The sequence below is a fragment of the Lagenorhynchus albirostris genome, chromosome 3, assembly GCF_949774975.1.
Source record: "Lagenorhynchus albirostris chromosome 3, mLagAlb1.1, whole genome shotgun sequence".
In the NCBI taxonomy this organism is placed as follows: domain Eukaryota; kingdom Metazoa; phylum Chordata; class Mammalia; order Artiodactyla; family Delphinidae; genus Lagenorhynchus; species Lagenorhynchus albirostris.
The window spans coordinates 162,822,288-162,838,304 of record NC_083097.1 but is presented as its reverse complement, the minus strand read 5'-3'; the positions used below and the strand labels follow the sequence as shown (position 1 = coordinate 162,838,304).

The 16,017-nt window shown below is 52.0% G+C and overlaps 1 protein-coding gene across 2 annotated transcripts; it reads left to right on the top strand.

The window, feature by feature from the left end:
* Positions 1-8,036: 8,036 nt before the first annotated feature.
* DDX39A (DExD-box helicase 39A) lies at positions 8,037-15,973 on the top strand. Of its 2 annotated transcripts, none has more exons than XM_060145020.1 (11): positions 8,037-8,134; positions 11,756-11,967; positions 12,101-12,228; positions 13,074-13,166; positions 13,522-13,705; positions 14,412-14,530; positions 14,864-14,995; positions 15,084-15,193; positions 15,297-15,441; positions 15,579-15,726; positions 15,822-15,973. In XM_060145020.1, exons 2-11 carry the CDS (start codon positions 11,760-11,762, stop codon positions 15,836-15,838), a joined length of 1,284 nt encoding a protein of 427 aa, XP_060001003.1. In that variant the 5' UTR covers positions 8,037-8,134; positions 11,756-11,759; the 3' UTR covers positions 15,839-15,973. The 2 variants fall into 2 exon arrangements, with proteins under 2 accessions (XP_060001003.1, XP_060001002.1); XM_060145019.1 differs by having other exon boundaries at positions 8,042-8,187.
* The last annotated feature ends 44 nt before the right edge of the window (positions 15,974-16,017 follow it).

The window sequence follows — 16,017 nt, the reverse complement described above, 5'->3', positions numbered from 1 at the left end:
TAGCTGCTGTGATTTTTAGTGTTTTTGCCGTTGTTATGAAAAGGGATTTGAACCCTAAATCCGTCACGGACTCGCTGCGGGCCCTGTGGCCGCTGAGTCCTCAGTTTTCCCTGCTGTAAAATGAGGGCCCGCCTCTTCTTCGGGGCTGCTGCATGCAGGTGGCGCTCCACAATGCACACTCCTGCCCTATCGGAGGCAGAAGGTGGAGACCTTTGAGGAGCTTCTCAGGGTCTCCGGAGTCTCTGTAGCACGCAGGCGGGCTCGTGGCCGACCCCGCACTCCCTTTCAAATCCGGTGACTGGGCCAAGCCGCGGTCCCTGGGGCGCAGGGCGGGGAGCGTTCCCTGGCAGCGCCGCCTCATTGGCGCCCTCCTGGGACCCGCCAGAGCGTGGAGGGCTGCGGGTACCTTGGTTACCCACAGCTGTGAGTGGTTTGCACCGTCCCAGAGGCCGGGGCGGGATGTTTTCTTTCTCCCTTTTTCCTTTGGGCGACTCTTTGGGGCTGGTTGTTGGTGGTGGTGGTTAACAGAGAAAGAACGAGAAAGAGGAGGAGGAGAAATTATACCAATCCAGAATCCACCCACTTCTCACCCTTCCACTATCTGCACCGGGTCCAGTCTTCATCATCGTTCGCCTGGACCAGTGCTGTCACCTCCTCCCAGGTCTTTCGGCTCTTCCCTCGACCTCGTAGTCTCTTTTCCCCACAACACCCCAAGGACTCCTAGGAACACCTGAGTCAGGTCATGTCCCTCCTCTGCCTAGATCCCTCTTTGGCTCCCACTTTCCTCAGAGTAAAAGCCAAAGTCTTACCCGCAGCCCACAAGGCCCTGCACGATCTGCCCCCTTCACCTTCCCTCTCTCCTCTTCTCCCACCTCTTTCCCTTGCTCCCTCCCTCCAGCTACACCTGCTTCCTGGCAGTTCCTCAAATATTCATCCATTGAATTAAAGAAACCTTTGAGCTAGTTCTTTTTCTCTTGATTTAAATATGAGGAAACTGAGGCTCAGGGAGAAGCCCCTCACCCCAATTATAAAGTCAGGATGTTTATAGTCCTTGCCCTGTCTTCCTCTAATTCTCCAGCCCACCCATTTTACAGATGGGGATGAGGGGGCAAAGCAAGACTGAGAGCCAGCCCAGGAACTGGGTCACCTTATCCAAGGATGGGCCCTCTGCTTCCTGCCAGGTTTCCAGGCTGCCTCCCCGGATGGAGCTGGGGAACCCTGCCAAATTCTCTCTCCAAGCTTCCGGCATTCATTTACTCAGTGAATATTTATCAGCACCCACTGGGGACTTTGGTAGCACTGGAAACAGAGTCGCACTCTGGGCTTGAAACAGGGAGACCAAGGACTTATTGTATAATCTCAGCCAAATATGATAACTGCACCAGCACCGCCCAGTAGCTCCTCTGGCCTCTCTCCAATCCTCTCTGGGGCCTTGGAAACCCTAAATCACACCCACCCCCAGAGCTCTGCCTGCTGGAAAACCTGTTTCTGGCTCTCTGGAGCTCTTAGGAAAAACACCACTCCTCACCTGGCCTACAGGATGGTCCTGTCAGGCCTCTGCCCACCTGTCCAGCTGCATCCCCCTCCACTCTCCTCATCCCCATGAGGAGATGGGGATGAGGCCTTCTCTGTGTTCCTCAAATATTCTCACCTTATTTCCAACCACAGGGCCTTTGCACTGGCTGTTCCCTGGTCTTTAATGCCCTTCCCTCACATCTCCCCAAGGCTGGCCTCTTCTGATCATTTAGATCTCTGTTTAAATGTCACCTCCTCTGCTTCCCAGAGCACCTCCATGCCCTGTCATCTCTGGTCCATGGCTCTGTTTTATTTATTTTAAATATCACTCCTCTCTGAAATTTCCCAGTAACTGGCCTAAGCTCGCTCAGTCTTTGTGGAATGAGTGAATGCATACACTGTGAGCTGTCAGGAGAAAGGTATCCCAGTCCAGTGAATGCCTTGAGGACATAGGTGCCCCACTTATAGAGGAGGCAGAACGGCTGGCACTAAGGGACAAATTAGGAAATTACAAAATAGTTAAAGAGGAAGGGCTTCCCTGGTGGCGCAGTGGTTGAGAGTCCGCCTGCCGATGCAGGGGACACGGGTTCGTGCCCCGGTCCGGGAGGATCCCACGTGCCGCGGAGCGGCTGGGCACGTGAGCCATGGCCGCTGAGCCTGCGCGTCCGGAGCCTGTGCTCCGCGGCGGCGGAGGCCACAGCAGTGAGAGGCCGGCGTACCGCAAAAAAAGGAAAAGGGTGTCTGGTGGAAGAAACAGGGCAAAGGCCTAGAGGTGGGTGAGGTAGAACTCGGCATGTCCTACTTCCTCTGCCTACATCTCCCACCCCAATCCCCTCACTCACACCCTGGCTGCATGACCTCCTCACTGCTCCTCACACATGCTGATTCCTACCTCAGGGCCTTTGCTCTGGCTTTCTCACTGCCTGCAGTACTTTTCCTTCTCATCTTGGCATTCTATCTTCCTCACTTTATTTCCATCTTTACTTAAATGTCACCTTCTTAGAGAAGTTTTCCCTGACTGCATCTCCACCTAAAACAAGGCCCACCCCATCCCTACCAAACTCTATTCCTCACATAGTTTGATTTTTCCTCCTTGCAAATTTTAATAAATTTGACTTTACTGTTTTCTTTCTTGTCTGACTTCACCAGGAAGATGTCAGCTCCCAGAGGGCAGGGATCATTGTCTTGTTCACTGTTGGGTCCCTGGCTCCTAGAACAGGGTACTCAAAAAATAGCTGCTGGATGAATAGATGGGTGAACAAACCAGGTATCATAAAGCATGGCTGGATTTTTTTTTTTTTTTTTTTTTTTACTGCTGATGAACCTGGAGTAGAGGGAAGGCTCCAGATGTTGCAGATGGTGGGAGTGGAATTCAGACTTGACCCTGAGGACTGTGGGAACCACTGGTGGATTCTTAGAAGGGGAGGAACTGAGTGAGGGTTATCTCTCAAAAGATAAGGTTCTTTGCAAACCAAGTCTCCACCAGTCAAGGCCAGAGAAAAGAAATGGGAGTAGATTCATCTGACACCAGAAGAACTAAATGTATCAACAAGGCTAAACTCAAAAACACCATGTGTGTGGGGGGTGGGGGGGCTGGGAGGGGGGGATAAAAAAGCAAGTTTAAAAAATGATACAGTTTGATATTGTTTATATCAATTACTAAAAACCAGAAAGTGAAACTGTGTATTAAGTTTGTGGAATGTTCAGAGTAGCGGGCTTGTAGTATGCCTGGCATCCTGGCTGAGGCCCGCCAGGCTATCTGGGTTCAATTCCTGACACCGCTGCCTATGAACAGTGAGACCCTGAGCAAGTTACTTCACTGCTCTGTGCCTCAGTTTCTTCATCTGTAAAAGGGGATGATAATAGTGGCGCCTACCTCATAGGTTGCTGGGAAGCCTAAATGAATTAATTCTTGTAAAGCACAGAATAGGCGTTCAGTAATTGTTCAGTATCATTATTTTTATTGAGGATGTTTCTGTAGTGGGGGAGGGGAGTGGAGTGAGGGAAGTGAACAGAAGTGACTTCCACTTTAACGATAAGGTGTTATGTCTTTTATTTTGATCGAGGTATAACTTACATATGGTAAAGTACACAAATCTTTTGGTGTGCAGCTCCGTGAATTTGTACATACATACACACCCCTGTGGCACCACCCAGGCCACTCGCCTGCTGCATAAGTTTTGCCTGTTTTCTTTCCCAAGCAACCTCCTCATGTAGATTCTATCACCATAGACTAATTTTGCCTGTTCTCGAATTTCATACCTGATGGAATCATTTAAAAATTTTTTAAATGTCTAGATTCTTTCACTCAATGCATTTGTTTTGTTTTCTATTAGAATAAAATTCACACACCATAAAATTCACCCTTTTTAAATGTACAGTCCAGTGATTTTTAGTATGTTTGCAAAGAATATGATGTTTTTGGTATGCATCCATAATGTTGTGTATATCGACAGTTTATTCCTTTCTATTTCTAGTGTTATTCCATGGTGTGGATGGAGCACAGTTTCTTTATCCATTCGTTTGTTGATGGACATTTCGGTTGTTTCCAGTTTGGAGCTCTTATGCATAGAGAATGTTCACTGTTCGTATCTTTTTGTGGACAAAAAGTGTTTCATTGATTGTTAAGTCTATACCGAGGAGGACTGCTTAGTCATGACATAGGTGCCTGTTCAATCCAATGGGTCTGATCTGGGATGATCCCCTCCCCCGCCAGGGGCGGGGACATTACCAACGTCAGGAGGCATTTTTGGTTTGGAGACACTGAGGCGCGGGTGCTACTGGCATTGAGAGGCCAAAGATGCTAAACATCCCATAATGCACAGGATGGCTCCCACCACAAAGAAGGATCCAGCCCAAACGTCAAGAGTGCTGGGGTTGAGATACCCTGCTTAACCTTATCACAAACTGCCAAATCGTTTTCCAAAGTGGTTTTCTCATTTTACAAGCCTGCTAGCAGTGAGAATTCTGGTTTCTCCACAGCCTCTCCTCCAGCCTCAGTACTGTGAGTCTTTTCCTTTTTAGCCATTTGGGTGGGTGTTTTCAAATTTTCTGTATCTTAAAATAATTCTGAAGTGAATCAAGCCAATGTGACAAATGTTACTATTTGTTCATCTTGGGTGGTGGAAGTACTTTAGCAGGCTCTGATCTTTTCTGGATTTAAAGTTTGTGGGTTTTTTTGTTTCTTGTGTTTTTTGTAATTGTTTGTTTGTTTGTTTTGAAGCATAGAAACCCGCCCCCCTGCCCCGCCCATGGCTGCATGGATGGTGGGTGTGCTGGGCTTTTTTTTTTTTTTCCTGTTTTTCCAGACTTCTTTTTTTTTTTTTTTTCAGACTTCTTTACTGGACTCAACTAGCTTCGGTCTCCTCCTCCTCCTGCATCATCTCAGATGATCTAATTACTCCAAGCTCACCTCCCACCTGCTTTCCTGGAGTACCTCCTCTGTCCCTGGGGACTGGTTTTCTCCAGGCTTCCAACTTACCTGGCTTTGGCCTCTATCTCCACCTGTAGAGGTTTTGGCCATGTCTAATGATGAGAGATGGCCTGGCCTTGAATCCCTGCCAGCTGTGTGACTTTGGGACTGAGATTAATCCTCTCTGGAGCTCCTGTTAACCACCCGACAATGGATATGGACAATGGATGTGCTAATACACGCACCTCATCTGCTCTAGGTGGTGATTAGTCTGTTCATATATTTAGATTTCTTAGAACAAGGCTGAACAACCAGGACAGGGACTGGGGTGAGGAGGGGAAGCACTTGCCTCAGACACAGAATTTAAGATACACATGTTTTAGCACAATTTTTTTTTAAATGTATTTATTTATTTATTTATTTTAGGTTGTGTTGGGTCTTCGTTGCTGCACACGGGCTTTCTCTAGTTGCAGCGAGCAGGGGCTACTCTTGGTTGCCGTCCATGGGCTTCTCATTGCGGTGGCTTCTCTCGCTGCAGAGCACAGGCTCCAGGCATGTGGGCTTCAGTAGTTGTGGCACGCGGGCTCAGTAGTTGTGGCTCACGGGCTCTAGAGCACAGGCTCAGTAGTTGTGGCATAGGGGCTTATTTGCTCCGCAGCATGTGGGATCTTCCCGGACCAGGGCTCGAACCCATGTCCCTTGCATTGGCAGGCAGATTCTTAACCACTGCGCTACCAGGGAAGTCCTAGCACAATTTTTAAAAAATCAAAATAATGCAGAAAATCCAAAGAAAGACAGGATCAGTAGATCTGATCGTTTCCTTTTGCCTCAGGTGCCAATATGGCTCGGCTTCACGCAGCACTGTTACTGACCCTGTGTTTATTTAAAATGTTGATATTTTGTTCATCATAGATTTTAAAAATTAATTTTGATTTTATTTTTATTTATTTTTTTAAAATTAATTTTGATTTTAAAATAGTCCATTCAAATATAATTTATCTTGATGACTGAGTTTTTTGGGTTCTTTTTGTTTGGTTTGGCATTTGGTGCCCCCCCCTTTAAAAAATTTACTTACTTTATTTTTGGCTGCGTTGGGTCTTTGTTGCTGTACGCAGGCTTTCTCTAGTTGCGGCGAGCAGGGGCTACTCTTGGTTGCGGTGCATGGGCTTCGCATTGCGGTGACTTCTCTTGCTGCAGAGCACAGGCTCTAGGTGCGGGGGCTTCAGTAATTGTGGCACGTGGGCTCAGTAGTTGTGGCGCACGGGCTTAATTGATCCGTGGCATGTGGGATCTTCCCGGACCAGGGCTTGAACCCGTGTCCCCTGCACTGGCAGGTGGATTCTTAACCACTGTGCCACCCGGGAAGTCCCTGGTGCCCCCTTAAATTTTGCATGCGTCACCCTCATCCTGGCCCTGTTGGGTACACAGGAAGTGCTCTATAAGTGTTAGGATGTAATTATTATTGTACATACAATATTTACCTTATATTATGTAAAGCCTCCCTCTGGATTGACTGCTTTCTCTTCATTGGGCTTTTTGGCTGAAGTTACATACCTCTGATGACTTTAGCTCTGAATTTGTCTAGAACATGGACCCTGAGATAGCTTATACTAAATGAAAATGAAATGCTTGAACCTCTTTGGAAAACTGTGGAGGAAGATTTAATTGTGTCAGGGGCTTAGGGAGACTGGAATGCTGGAGCAGGCTTATTGAGTTTGTCCTACTTACTTTCCCTCCTTGTCCCCCCCCCCCCCGCCAAATCCCCCAATCCTAACATAGCTGAGAAAAGACTGAGGTATGGGCAAGAACTGGGAGTAATTGGAAGTTTCACAGGGTGCTAGTGAGAGTGTAAAGTGGAACAACCACTCAGGAAAACTGTCAAGATCTACTGAAGCTGAACACCCACATGATCTTCCACCCACCATTCCATTCCTAGGTATTTCCCCTAGAGAAGTAAATTTGTGTTCACAAAAATACCTGTACAAGCTTTATTAATAATGGCCAAACACTGGGAAAAAACAAATGTCCATCTATAGGTGAGTGGAGAAACTATACCAGCTATATTGGTATAGCCACACAGTGGAATACTACTCAGGAATGAAAAAGAAGGAATATTGCTATGTGCAGTGATGTGGAAAATCTCAAAACATTTTGTTGAGCAAAAGAAGCCAGACACAAAAGACAATCTACTGCATGATTCCATTTATATGAAATTCAAGAACAGACAAAACTATAGTGATAGAAATACTGGTTGCCTGGTGGGGGCAGGAGGAAAGGGGTGTGGTTGACTTCAGAGGGACACAACAGAACTTTCTGGGGTGACGGAAATGTTCCATATCTTCACCAGGCAATTGTCACTCGGGTATCAATCATCAAAACTCATGGACCCGTTCCTTTTACAATACACTTTAGCTCAACTCAGTAAAGTACTGGGTGGGCGGGGAGAAAAAGGTTGGGGAAATTTAATACAAGGAAAAGTAAAATTAACAACAACAAAAAAGTTTTATGACGAAAACATCTGGTTTTGGTTTTTTGGCCTGAACCTGCATGGTCACTGGCACAGTGTCTGACCCAGGAAATGACTCTCAGCAAACGGGAATTGTGTCCTAGGACCATTTCTCTCACTCCCACGCCCTGAAGGGCCCCTTTCCCACTGCTGGTGCTAAATGTCCTCTCCACGCTGGAGTCATTCCAAGCTCCCAAGCTTTCTCAGAACCCTTTCAGAGCCTCCACTCTGCAGGACCAGGAGTTCGCGGATGGACATCCACTTTGAACACTAAGTTCTGAGCAAAGCGTAGAAGCCATATTTCATAAGGGCGAGACGCTCACCCCGGGCCCACATCCAGGCTTCAGTTGCCCGTACAAAATATGGCGGCACCTACCGAGGTCACAACCTCGATTACAAGACAGCGCGCTGGCAGACGCCCGCCTCAATCAGCCCACTAGGGCGCCAACTTTTAGGTTGACCAATGAATCCGAGGCATGAGGCACGCCCTCTTTCCACTCTCCACCAATAGCTTCCAGACGCCTCCCGCAGGATCCAATCATCGCTTCCGTCTCTTTTGAATGAAAAGCGAGCGGTCCAGTGAGCCGAGCCGCAGTCGGACGCACGAGACAGGAAACGCGATAGCTTGTGTCAAGGCGCGCGACCGGTAACAGGAGTCGGGTGGCGGTCCTCGCAGCACGCGGAGGTGAACGAGGAATCAGGTGAGCGGCGGGCCCAGGTGCGGGCCCGCGGTGTGGAGACGTCGGACCTGCGGGTGAGCGGGCGATGGGAGACGCCAGGGGTTGAAGGAAGGACGAAGACTGGGCGCGAGACGAGGGGAGGCGGGGCGGCTTTGGTGTCCGGCGCGCGCGTTGGTGGCCGTTGGGTGCTGGGACGCACGCGCAAGGGGCGGGCCGGCCTTTGGCGCGCTGGGTGCGGAGATCGCTTCTGGCAGAGGGTGTCATGGCCGCCTGCGGGCTGAGCCCGATTCAGGGGGAGGTCTACCTGTTCGAGGAGCCCCGATGCGATTCGGGGAGGGCGTCAGGGGGCGACGCCGGGGTGTGGGGCCGCGGTGGGAGAAGCCGGAGCTTGTAGACCTGACGGTCTTCTCCGAGTTCGAGAGACTCTCCCCTCCCCCACTCTCGCGTTTAGGGGGTGGATCCGTGGTTCCAGAGATTTCGGGCAAAAAAGATGTTCAGTAAGGAACAAACTCTTAGGTAGAAATTCTCGCTGGGAGCACTTCAGGGTGAAAGGGTACGCGTGCGAGTCAGAGTTGTTACTTATTCTGGTGTCAGCTTTCAAGTTCATCAGCTCTTGGGGCCTCAGCTGTCCCGGCCACCGTCTCTGGGTGGAACAAACACCGCCAGATCCTTTCCTGATCTAATTTGTTTTGAGCTTTAGATCCTGTCTAGTCACTTAGTCTAGAAAATTTTGTATATCAAACTTAGTCTGTCCGCAAATTTGTCTCCCCATCAAAACAAAAAGACTTTGTTTGAATTCCTAACTTTTTTTTTTTTTTAATACACCATCTACTCCCAGATTTGAAGCCCAGAGTAGATGACTCTGGCTCTTTTCTGTCTGAGCTTCTCCCAGGGGGTGGTCCCACCCTGTAGGGTGTTCCACCATCTTTTCCCCTACTTAACAATGCCACCACTGTAGTTAATTGGGTGTCTGGTTTTCCTTGCTGCTGGTCTCTTACCCGACTCCATCTTCTCTGGAGTCACTTGTTCTTGGGCAAATCCTGATTGAGTCACAACTCAAAAGCTTAGTCAGCGATTCTTTATTGCTTAGCAAATTAAGTATGAATGCCCTGGGCTTAACCAGCTCTTCCAGCTCTGTCTTCTGCCTCTACTTCAAGCAGCCAGTGCTTTCCATTCCCTGAAAGGGTCTGGTGGTTTCTGGACTGGCCTTTGCTGGCTCCTGTTCTTCTCTCTGATGCCTGGGGACTGACTCCTTCCTGTCTTTGCCAGTGTTGGTATCAGATTGCTTCTTTCAAGAATCAGATAAGGATACATGCTTAACTTTAGCCCCTAAACTCTGCTTTGAGGCCCTGATTCTAAATCCATTCATTCAGCCATTGCTGTTGAGTGCTTACACAATGTATGTCAGGCCCTGTACTAGGTGCTGGACTGACATGACTGGAGGGGGTTCTTTTTTAGTCGGGCCAACGGGCCTTTTTGGAGCAACAGAGGTCTGAAAGAAGTGGGAACAGCAAGTGCAAAGGCGCTGAGGCATGTTTGAGGCGCAGCAGCAAGGCCAGTGAGTGAGGGTGATGGGGGAGATAAGGTCTGAGTGTAAATGGAGTCAGGTTGTGTGGGGCTTGGTAGGCTGTGGTGAGGACTGTTTTATTCTGAACACAGCGTGAACCTGTAGAGGGTTTTGAGCAGAGGAGTGACGTTTTCTGACTCAGCTTTTATAAGCTCCCTCCAGCTGCTGAGGGGCATGGAAGGGGGAGTCGGGGATGGAAAGCAGGGAGACCGACCAACAAGGAGGCTATTGGCATAATCCAGGCAAGAGATGATGGTGCCCAAATGTCCATCAGCTGACAATGGATAAAATAACTGGTATCGCAGTACAAAGGAATATTATCCAACCATGAAAAGGAATTATGTACTGATACACGGCTACAATGTAGACGAATCTTGAAAACATGTGAGTGAAAGAAGTCAAACCATCACGTGTTGTATAATTCCATTACATGAAGTGTCCAAAATAGGCAAATTCATAAGAACAAAATAGATTAGTGGTTGCCAAAGGGAGATGGTGGCATAGGATGGTAGCTAAAGGATGTCGTCTTTTTGAGGAAATGTGTGCTAAAGCTGATAGTGGCAGGGATTGCGCATCTATATGACTGTACAAGAAACCATTGAATTGTACCTTTTAATTGGTGCCTTGTATGGCATGTGAATATCTCCATAAAGCTATTCTAATCTAAAAAGAAAGATGGCAGCCTGAGACTGGCAAGGTAGCAGGGGTGAGAAGTGGTCTGATTGACCTGGCGGGATTTGTTGGCTGATAGAACAGGGAGAGAGAGAGAAAAGACAACAGTTTAGAGAATGGAATTGCCTTTTTTGAGATGGGGGAAACAGACCTCAATTCCCAGGGGGAGAGGTGAAAGAGGCAGCTAGGTAACTGAGTATGGAGTCTGTGTCTCCATAGAGACACAGTTTGGGAGGCTGCACAGAGGTGGTTAAAGCGCCGGGGCTGATGGTCACAGAGAATGAGTGGCAGAAGGGCCAGAAATTGGGCCCGGGACGCTCAGCATCCAGCTCAGGAAGAAGAGGGACTGCTTTAGTACTTCCAGCCCCTAGTCTGGAGGCTGGGTTGCAGCAGGGAGGAGTAAGGCAATATTTTCATGTTTGGGTCCCTTGCAGCCTGCACCCAGTAGGCGCTCTGTATGTATTGGAATAAACGAAGCCAGGCAGTGAGCGTGCTTTGTATTAATTCCATTTACCATCTCAGCTGTATTCTTATTGGCTCTGGGCCCAACGGGAGGTCTTTCCATGAGAGCACTTAATTGTTCCCCTGTGCAGACCACAAATAGCAGGAGTAGCTGGGCCTGGGCAGACACTGCTTCCTCACAAGCTCCTGTCTCTCCAGCATCCTGGCAGCCACGTATCCAGGTCGGGAGTGGGAAAGCGGGGTGGGGGTGGGGTCCTTGGGGAGTGAAGGGGAGGGGACTCCTTGAAGCTAGCTGGTCTGAGGCCTTGACCTTGATGCTGAGAAGGAGGCATTTGTGCAGAGACCTGGAAGCAGTGCAGCAGTGCGTTCCCAGGGGTGGGGGTGGGCGGCCTGAGCTGGAGTAGGGGCTCGATGAGTATCAGCAGCCCGATAAAGCTGGGGGTGGTTTGAAAGGGGTGGCGTGGAGTGAGGTGGGCAGGGGCCAGTGGGGAGGGTTGCGGGCGGAGAGGAACTGGGGGTTCGCTTAGAGCAGTGGGAAGCCCTTGGAGGCGGAGGGTGTGGGTGCACGTGTGGGCGTCGCTGGCAGGGCACAGGGAGAGGTGAGGTGGCTTGGCGGGGCATGGTGGAGATGTGGCCACAACAGGCAGAAGCTGGGAGGTGCTGCACACATGGAGTGGTGGGACCTGCTGTTGTTGTCAGCGTCGGGCGTGAGCTAAAGAGGGATCGGAGAACGATGTCCGGTCTTGACTTCAGTGGCTGGGTGGCTTTCTGTGCCAGCTCGCAAGAGCTGACGCCAGCACCTCGCCCCCTCGGACCTGTGTCAACAGCCTGCAGCTTCTGCGCAGCCATCTCCCTCCGCCCCCACGCTGGGTGGGTTTACCTGCATGCATCAGTCACCTTAGTTGCTTCCCTCAGCCCTTCCCTCCCTCCTCTGTTCTCAGCACCATGGCGGAACAGGATGTGGAAAACGAGCTTCTGGATTATGAGGAAGATGAAGAGCCCCAGGCTCCTCCAGAGAGCGCTCCAACTGCTCCCAAGAAAGATGTCAAGGGTTCTTACGTTTCCATCCACAGCTCTGGCTTCCGGGACTTTCTGCTGAAGCCTGAGCTCCTGAGGGCCATAGTGGACTGTGGCTTCGAGCATCCATCCGAGGGTATGCCTCCCTGGTCCTTCCCGCCGAGGCCTGCCTCTGACCGCCTCAGTGTGGTCCCCTCAGCCACCCGGTGAGGGGCCTGCACAGAGGGAACATCTGGTTTCTGATAGCTCATATGCTCTCTCCCCCTCAGTCCAGCACGAGTGTATTCCACAAGCCATCCTGGGCATGGACATCCTGTGCCAGGCCAAGTCAGGGATGGGCAAGACAGCGGTTTTTGTGTTGGCCACCCTGCAGCAGATTGAGCCCGTCAACGGACAGGTGGGTGGGAACCCTCCTTCCTAGGCCCAAGCTACCTGAGGCAGCAGGAGTCATGGCTCCTCTTTTTAAAAATCCCTGTTCCTGCATCCTCTTTCTGGACTTTTAAAATTAAACACAGTACTCAGTTGTAACAAAATCGCCCCAAAGACGACAAGCCAAGAGAAAAAACTAAAAAGTGCCCACAATTTGGCCATCCAGCAAGACGGCTGCTCGTTCCATATGTGCTCTTCTAGATCGTACACGCTTACGAAGGTGGGCTTACACTGGATACGGTTTTGTTCCTGTTGTTATTGCTGACAGGCCATAGCTGTACTTCTCATGTCGTGAACATTGTAGTCCCCTGTTTTGGGGGATAATTGAGGTGCATGCTGGTGTTCATTCTTGACATGCTGGGGCACACATCCTTGGGCTGCGTATAGGTGCATGAGCCCTTGTTACCCACCTTAGGCTGGATGGTCAAGGAGAGGAGGATTTTGTTCAAGGCCATGGTGTGGTCTCAGTGCTTGGTGTTGTGGGCCAAGAGGCAGGGGCAGCCTTCCCCTTGGTGGTCACAGGCCAGCCCGAGGGCAGGCTCAGGAAGCTGTTAGCATGGGGCGTGTCACCAGCTAGGCTGGATCTAACTCTTACTGAGGCCTCAGTGCAGGACCTGGCGTAGGGAGTCACAGCTGCGTAGCTGTGAGAAGACACAGAGAATGAGCGGGCTGTGAGAAGATGGAGGCATCTGGACTGCGCCTTCCAATGGCCCAAGGGCTGGGGGCCGCCAAGGGATGAGCACCAGCGTGGGCTCTGGCTGGGGGAGGACTTAGGGGACTGTCTTGAGTGTCTCTCCCTGACCGGCCCCACAGGTGACGGTCCTGGTTATGTGCCACACTCGAGAGCTGGCCTTCCAGATCAGCAAGGAGTATGAGCGCTTCTCCAAATACATGCCCAGCATCAAGGTGAGCCCCTCAGGCCAGGTTGGGTGCCATGTGGTCCTCTGCAGCCTTGCTGGCCTCGGCTCTAGCCCAGCCAGCATTAACCAGGCTTGGCTGCAGCGGCTGCCTTTGAGGTTTGTGGTGGTTTCTGCTCCTTAAAAGCTTGATGAATTATGCATGGCCCCCAGAGGCCTGTGCCGGTCCCAGCCCTGGGGCTGCTTTTCGGTGAAGCTGGGGCCAGACTCAGGCCTCCACTGTCTCCAGGCACCAGGCCTGCTGGGGGGCTGCTGGCGGGCTGTTAGCTGAGTGGCCATAGGAACGGAGTGGGGGGGTGAGCTTTCGGCCGCCAGATGGTGAAAGGAGCTTTCCGCCTGCATAGGTGTCTGTGTTCTTCGGGGGCCTGTCCATCAAGAAGGACGAGGAGGTGTTGAAGAAGAACTGTCCCCATGTCGTGGTGGGGACGCCGGGCCGGATCCTGGCGCTTGTGCGGAACAGGAGCCTCAACCTGAAGAATGTGAAGCACTTCGTGTTGGACGAGTGCGACAAGATGCTGGAGCAGTTGGGTGAGTGTCCTCGCTGGGTCTGGGGGCTGTGGAGGCCCACGCAGCCGCACCCTCCTCGCCCTCGCAGCCCCCCAGATGTCAGAGCTAGGCGGGTCCTGACAGGGCAGGCCGGAGGTTTCCCTGAAGTGGGATCCCGTGGGTGGCCAGCACTCAGGTCTCCTGTAAGCGATTTTAGGGCGAGTTCTGGTGTCGGCAGAGTGACCTGCTGCTTCTGAGCTGAAGCTTGAGTGGGACCATGGCACCCCACATGAGCCGTGTCCAGGCATGTGTCCACGTTAGCCCTCAGAGTACCGTGGCCTCGCTGCCTGTTGGGTTAGTTCTAGGCCCCTGCCTGCCCTCAGTGAGCCCTGACAGGGCCGGTGGGAGATGGGGCTTGTGTCCTGGGAGGCGGCTGCAGCTCTCACCCCAGCGGCTGTCTCTGCCTCAGGCTCCCCTCCCTGAAGCGTGGCTCGAGGCGCGCTGGCACGGCTGCTCCGCTCTGGCAGCGTGTAAGTGGATTGCCGCTCCTCCCGCGCCTGTGCTCACCCCGAGTCCGGGCCTTCAGGCACCTGGGACTCTCCCCTCCAGCCAGTCCTCGCTCACACCGCCCTCGTCATGGTGCCAACGGCTCCCTGGCACAGGTTGGGAGGGGCTGGAGCTGGTCTCGGGTGGGGGTCGTTGTCTGGCAGGCGCTCACGCCCACCTGTTTCTTGCCCTCCCCACCCAGACATGCGGCGGGACGTGCAGGAGATCTTCCGCCTGACACCCCACGAGAAGCAGTGCATGATGTTCAGCGCCACCCTGAGCAAGGAGATCCGGCCCGTCTGCAGGAAGTTCATGCAAGACGTGAGTAGAGGCCGAGACCTCGGTGCAGTAGCTTTGGCCTCCTAGAGTCCAGGCCCTTGCTGCTCCCCCACTCCCACACTGCCCTCACGGCACACGAATGCTGGGAGGCAGCGGAGTTCTCTTCCTCGATTGTCACACTGGGAGCTGAGAGCTTGGTTTACACTAGAGCCAGACCAGACCTTAGATGCAGCTGCTGAGAGAGGAGTATTTACTGGGGTACAGCAGGCTCTCTGGAAGCATTGCAGCAAAGGAGTCGCTCCTGGAAAGTTCTCGGCAGGCAGGATGCCCAGAAGTAAGCCCTGCCTGCCCCTTCCTCCTCTCCTTCCGGCACAGCCCATGGAGGTGTTTGTGGACGACGAAACCAAGCTCACGCTGCATGGGCTGCAGCAGTACTACGTCAAACTTAAGGACAGTGAGAAGAACCGCAAGCTCTTTGACCTCCTGGATGTGTTGGAGTTTAACCAGGTGATGCTTCCGCACTCCTGGGGCCTGTCCTGGGGCTCTAAGCCTTTGGGAGGGATTCTGGCCCTGACTGCCGCCCCCTCCCTCACAGGTGGTGATATTTGTGAAGTCGGTGCAGCGCTGCATGGCCTTGGCCCAGCTCCTCGTGGAGCAGAACTTCCCAGCCATTGCCATCCACAGGGGCATGGCCCAGGAGGAGCGGTGAGTGCATGCCGCCCTCAGAGCCCCAGGCAGGCCCCTTTGAGGGGAACGCCGCCCAGGATCCCTGTATCTGATGGCCGCCCCTTGTTCCTCCTGCGCCCAGCCTGTCACGTTATCAGCAGTTTAAGGACTTCCAGCGGCGGATCCTGGTGGCCACCAATCTGTTTGGCCGAGGAATGGACATTGAGCGTGTCAACATTGTCTTCAATTATGACATGCCCGAGGACTCAGACACCTACCTCCACCGCGTGAGTGGCCCCCCAGAGGTGTCCCCTCCCTGGTGCCCCCTTCCCAGGATTGGTGTTGGATGAGGACCTCTCCCTGCTTGTTCTCAGATCCCCAGCTTGTGTCTTGTGGCCTGACCCCTGCTCCTGTCTCCCTGCAGGTGGCCCGTGCGGGTCGCTTTGGTACCAAAGGCCTGGCCATTACTTTCGTGTCTGATGAGAATGATGCCAAAATCCTCAATGATGTCCAGGACCGGTTTGAAGTGAATGTGGCAGAGCTTCCAGAAGAAATAGACATCTCCACATACAGTAAGTGGCTCAGACGGGGCTGGGGGGCCACGGCGGTGGGGCCCTTTCTTCCCCCCGCCCCCTCCTCACTGACCTTCCCTGTGTGTGTCCTACAGTTGAGCAGAGCCGGTAACCATGTGCCCGGATGTCCTGGAGCCTCCCTGCTTCCCACATGTTGCTTCAAGTCCTCTTCCTAGGTGACAGTGGGCCTTTCTTTTTACTGTTTAAAAGCTGTAGATTTGTGTAAGAATAAATTTTTATTATGGAAGCCTGGCTCCCACCCTGTCTGTTTCTGTCAGCTCTCGGCACTTG

Excerpts from the sequence above, each read along its gene's own strand:
- DDX39A (XM_060145020.1), top strand. The coding sequence starts at position 11,760 with ATGGCGGAACAGGATGTGGAAAACGAGCTTCTGGATTATGAGGAAGAT. Across the intron at positions 14,996-15,083 it reads ATGTGTTGGAGTTTAACCAG|GTGGTGATATTTGTGAAGTC; the intron begins GTGATGCTTCCG and ends CCTCCCTCACAG. Across the intron at positions 15,194-15,296 it reads GGCATGGCCCAGGAGGAGCG|CCTGTCACGTTATCAGCAGT; the intron begins GTGAGTGCATGC and ends TCCTGCGCCCAG.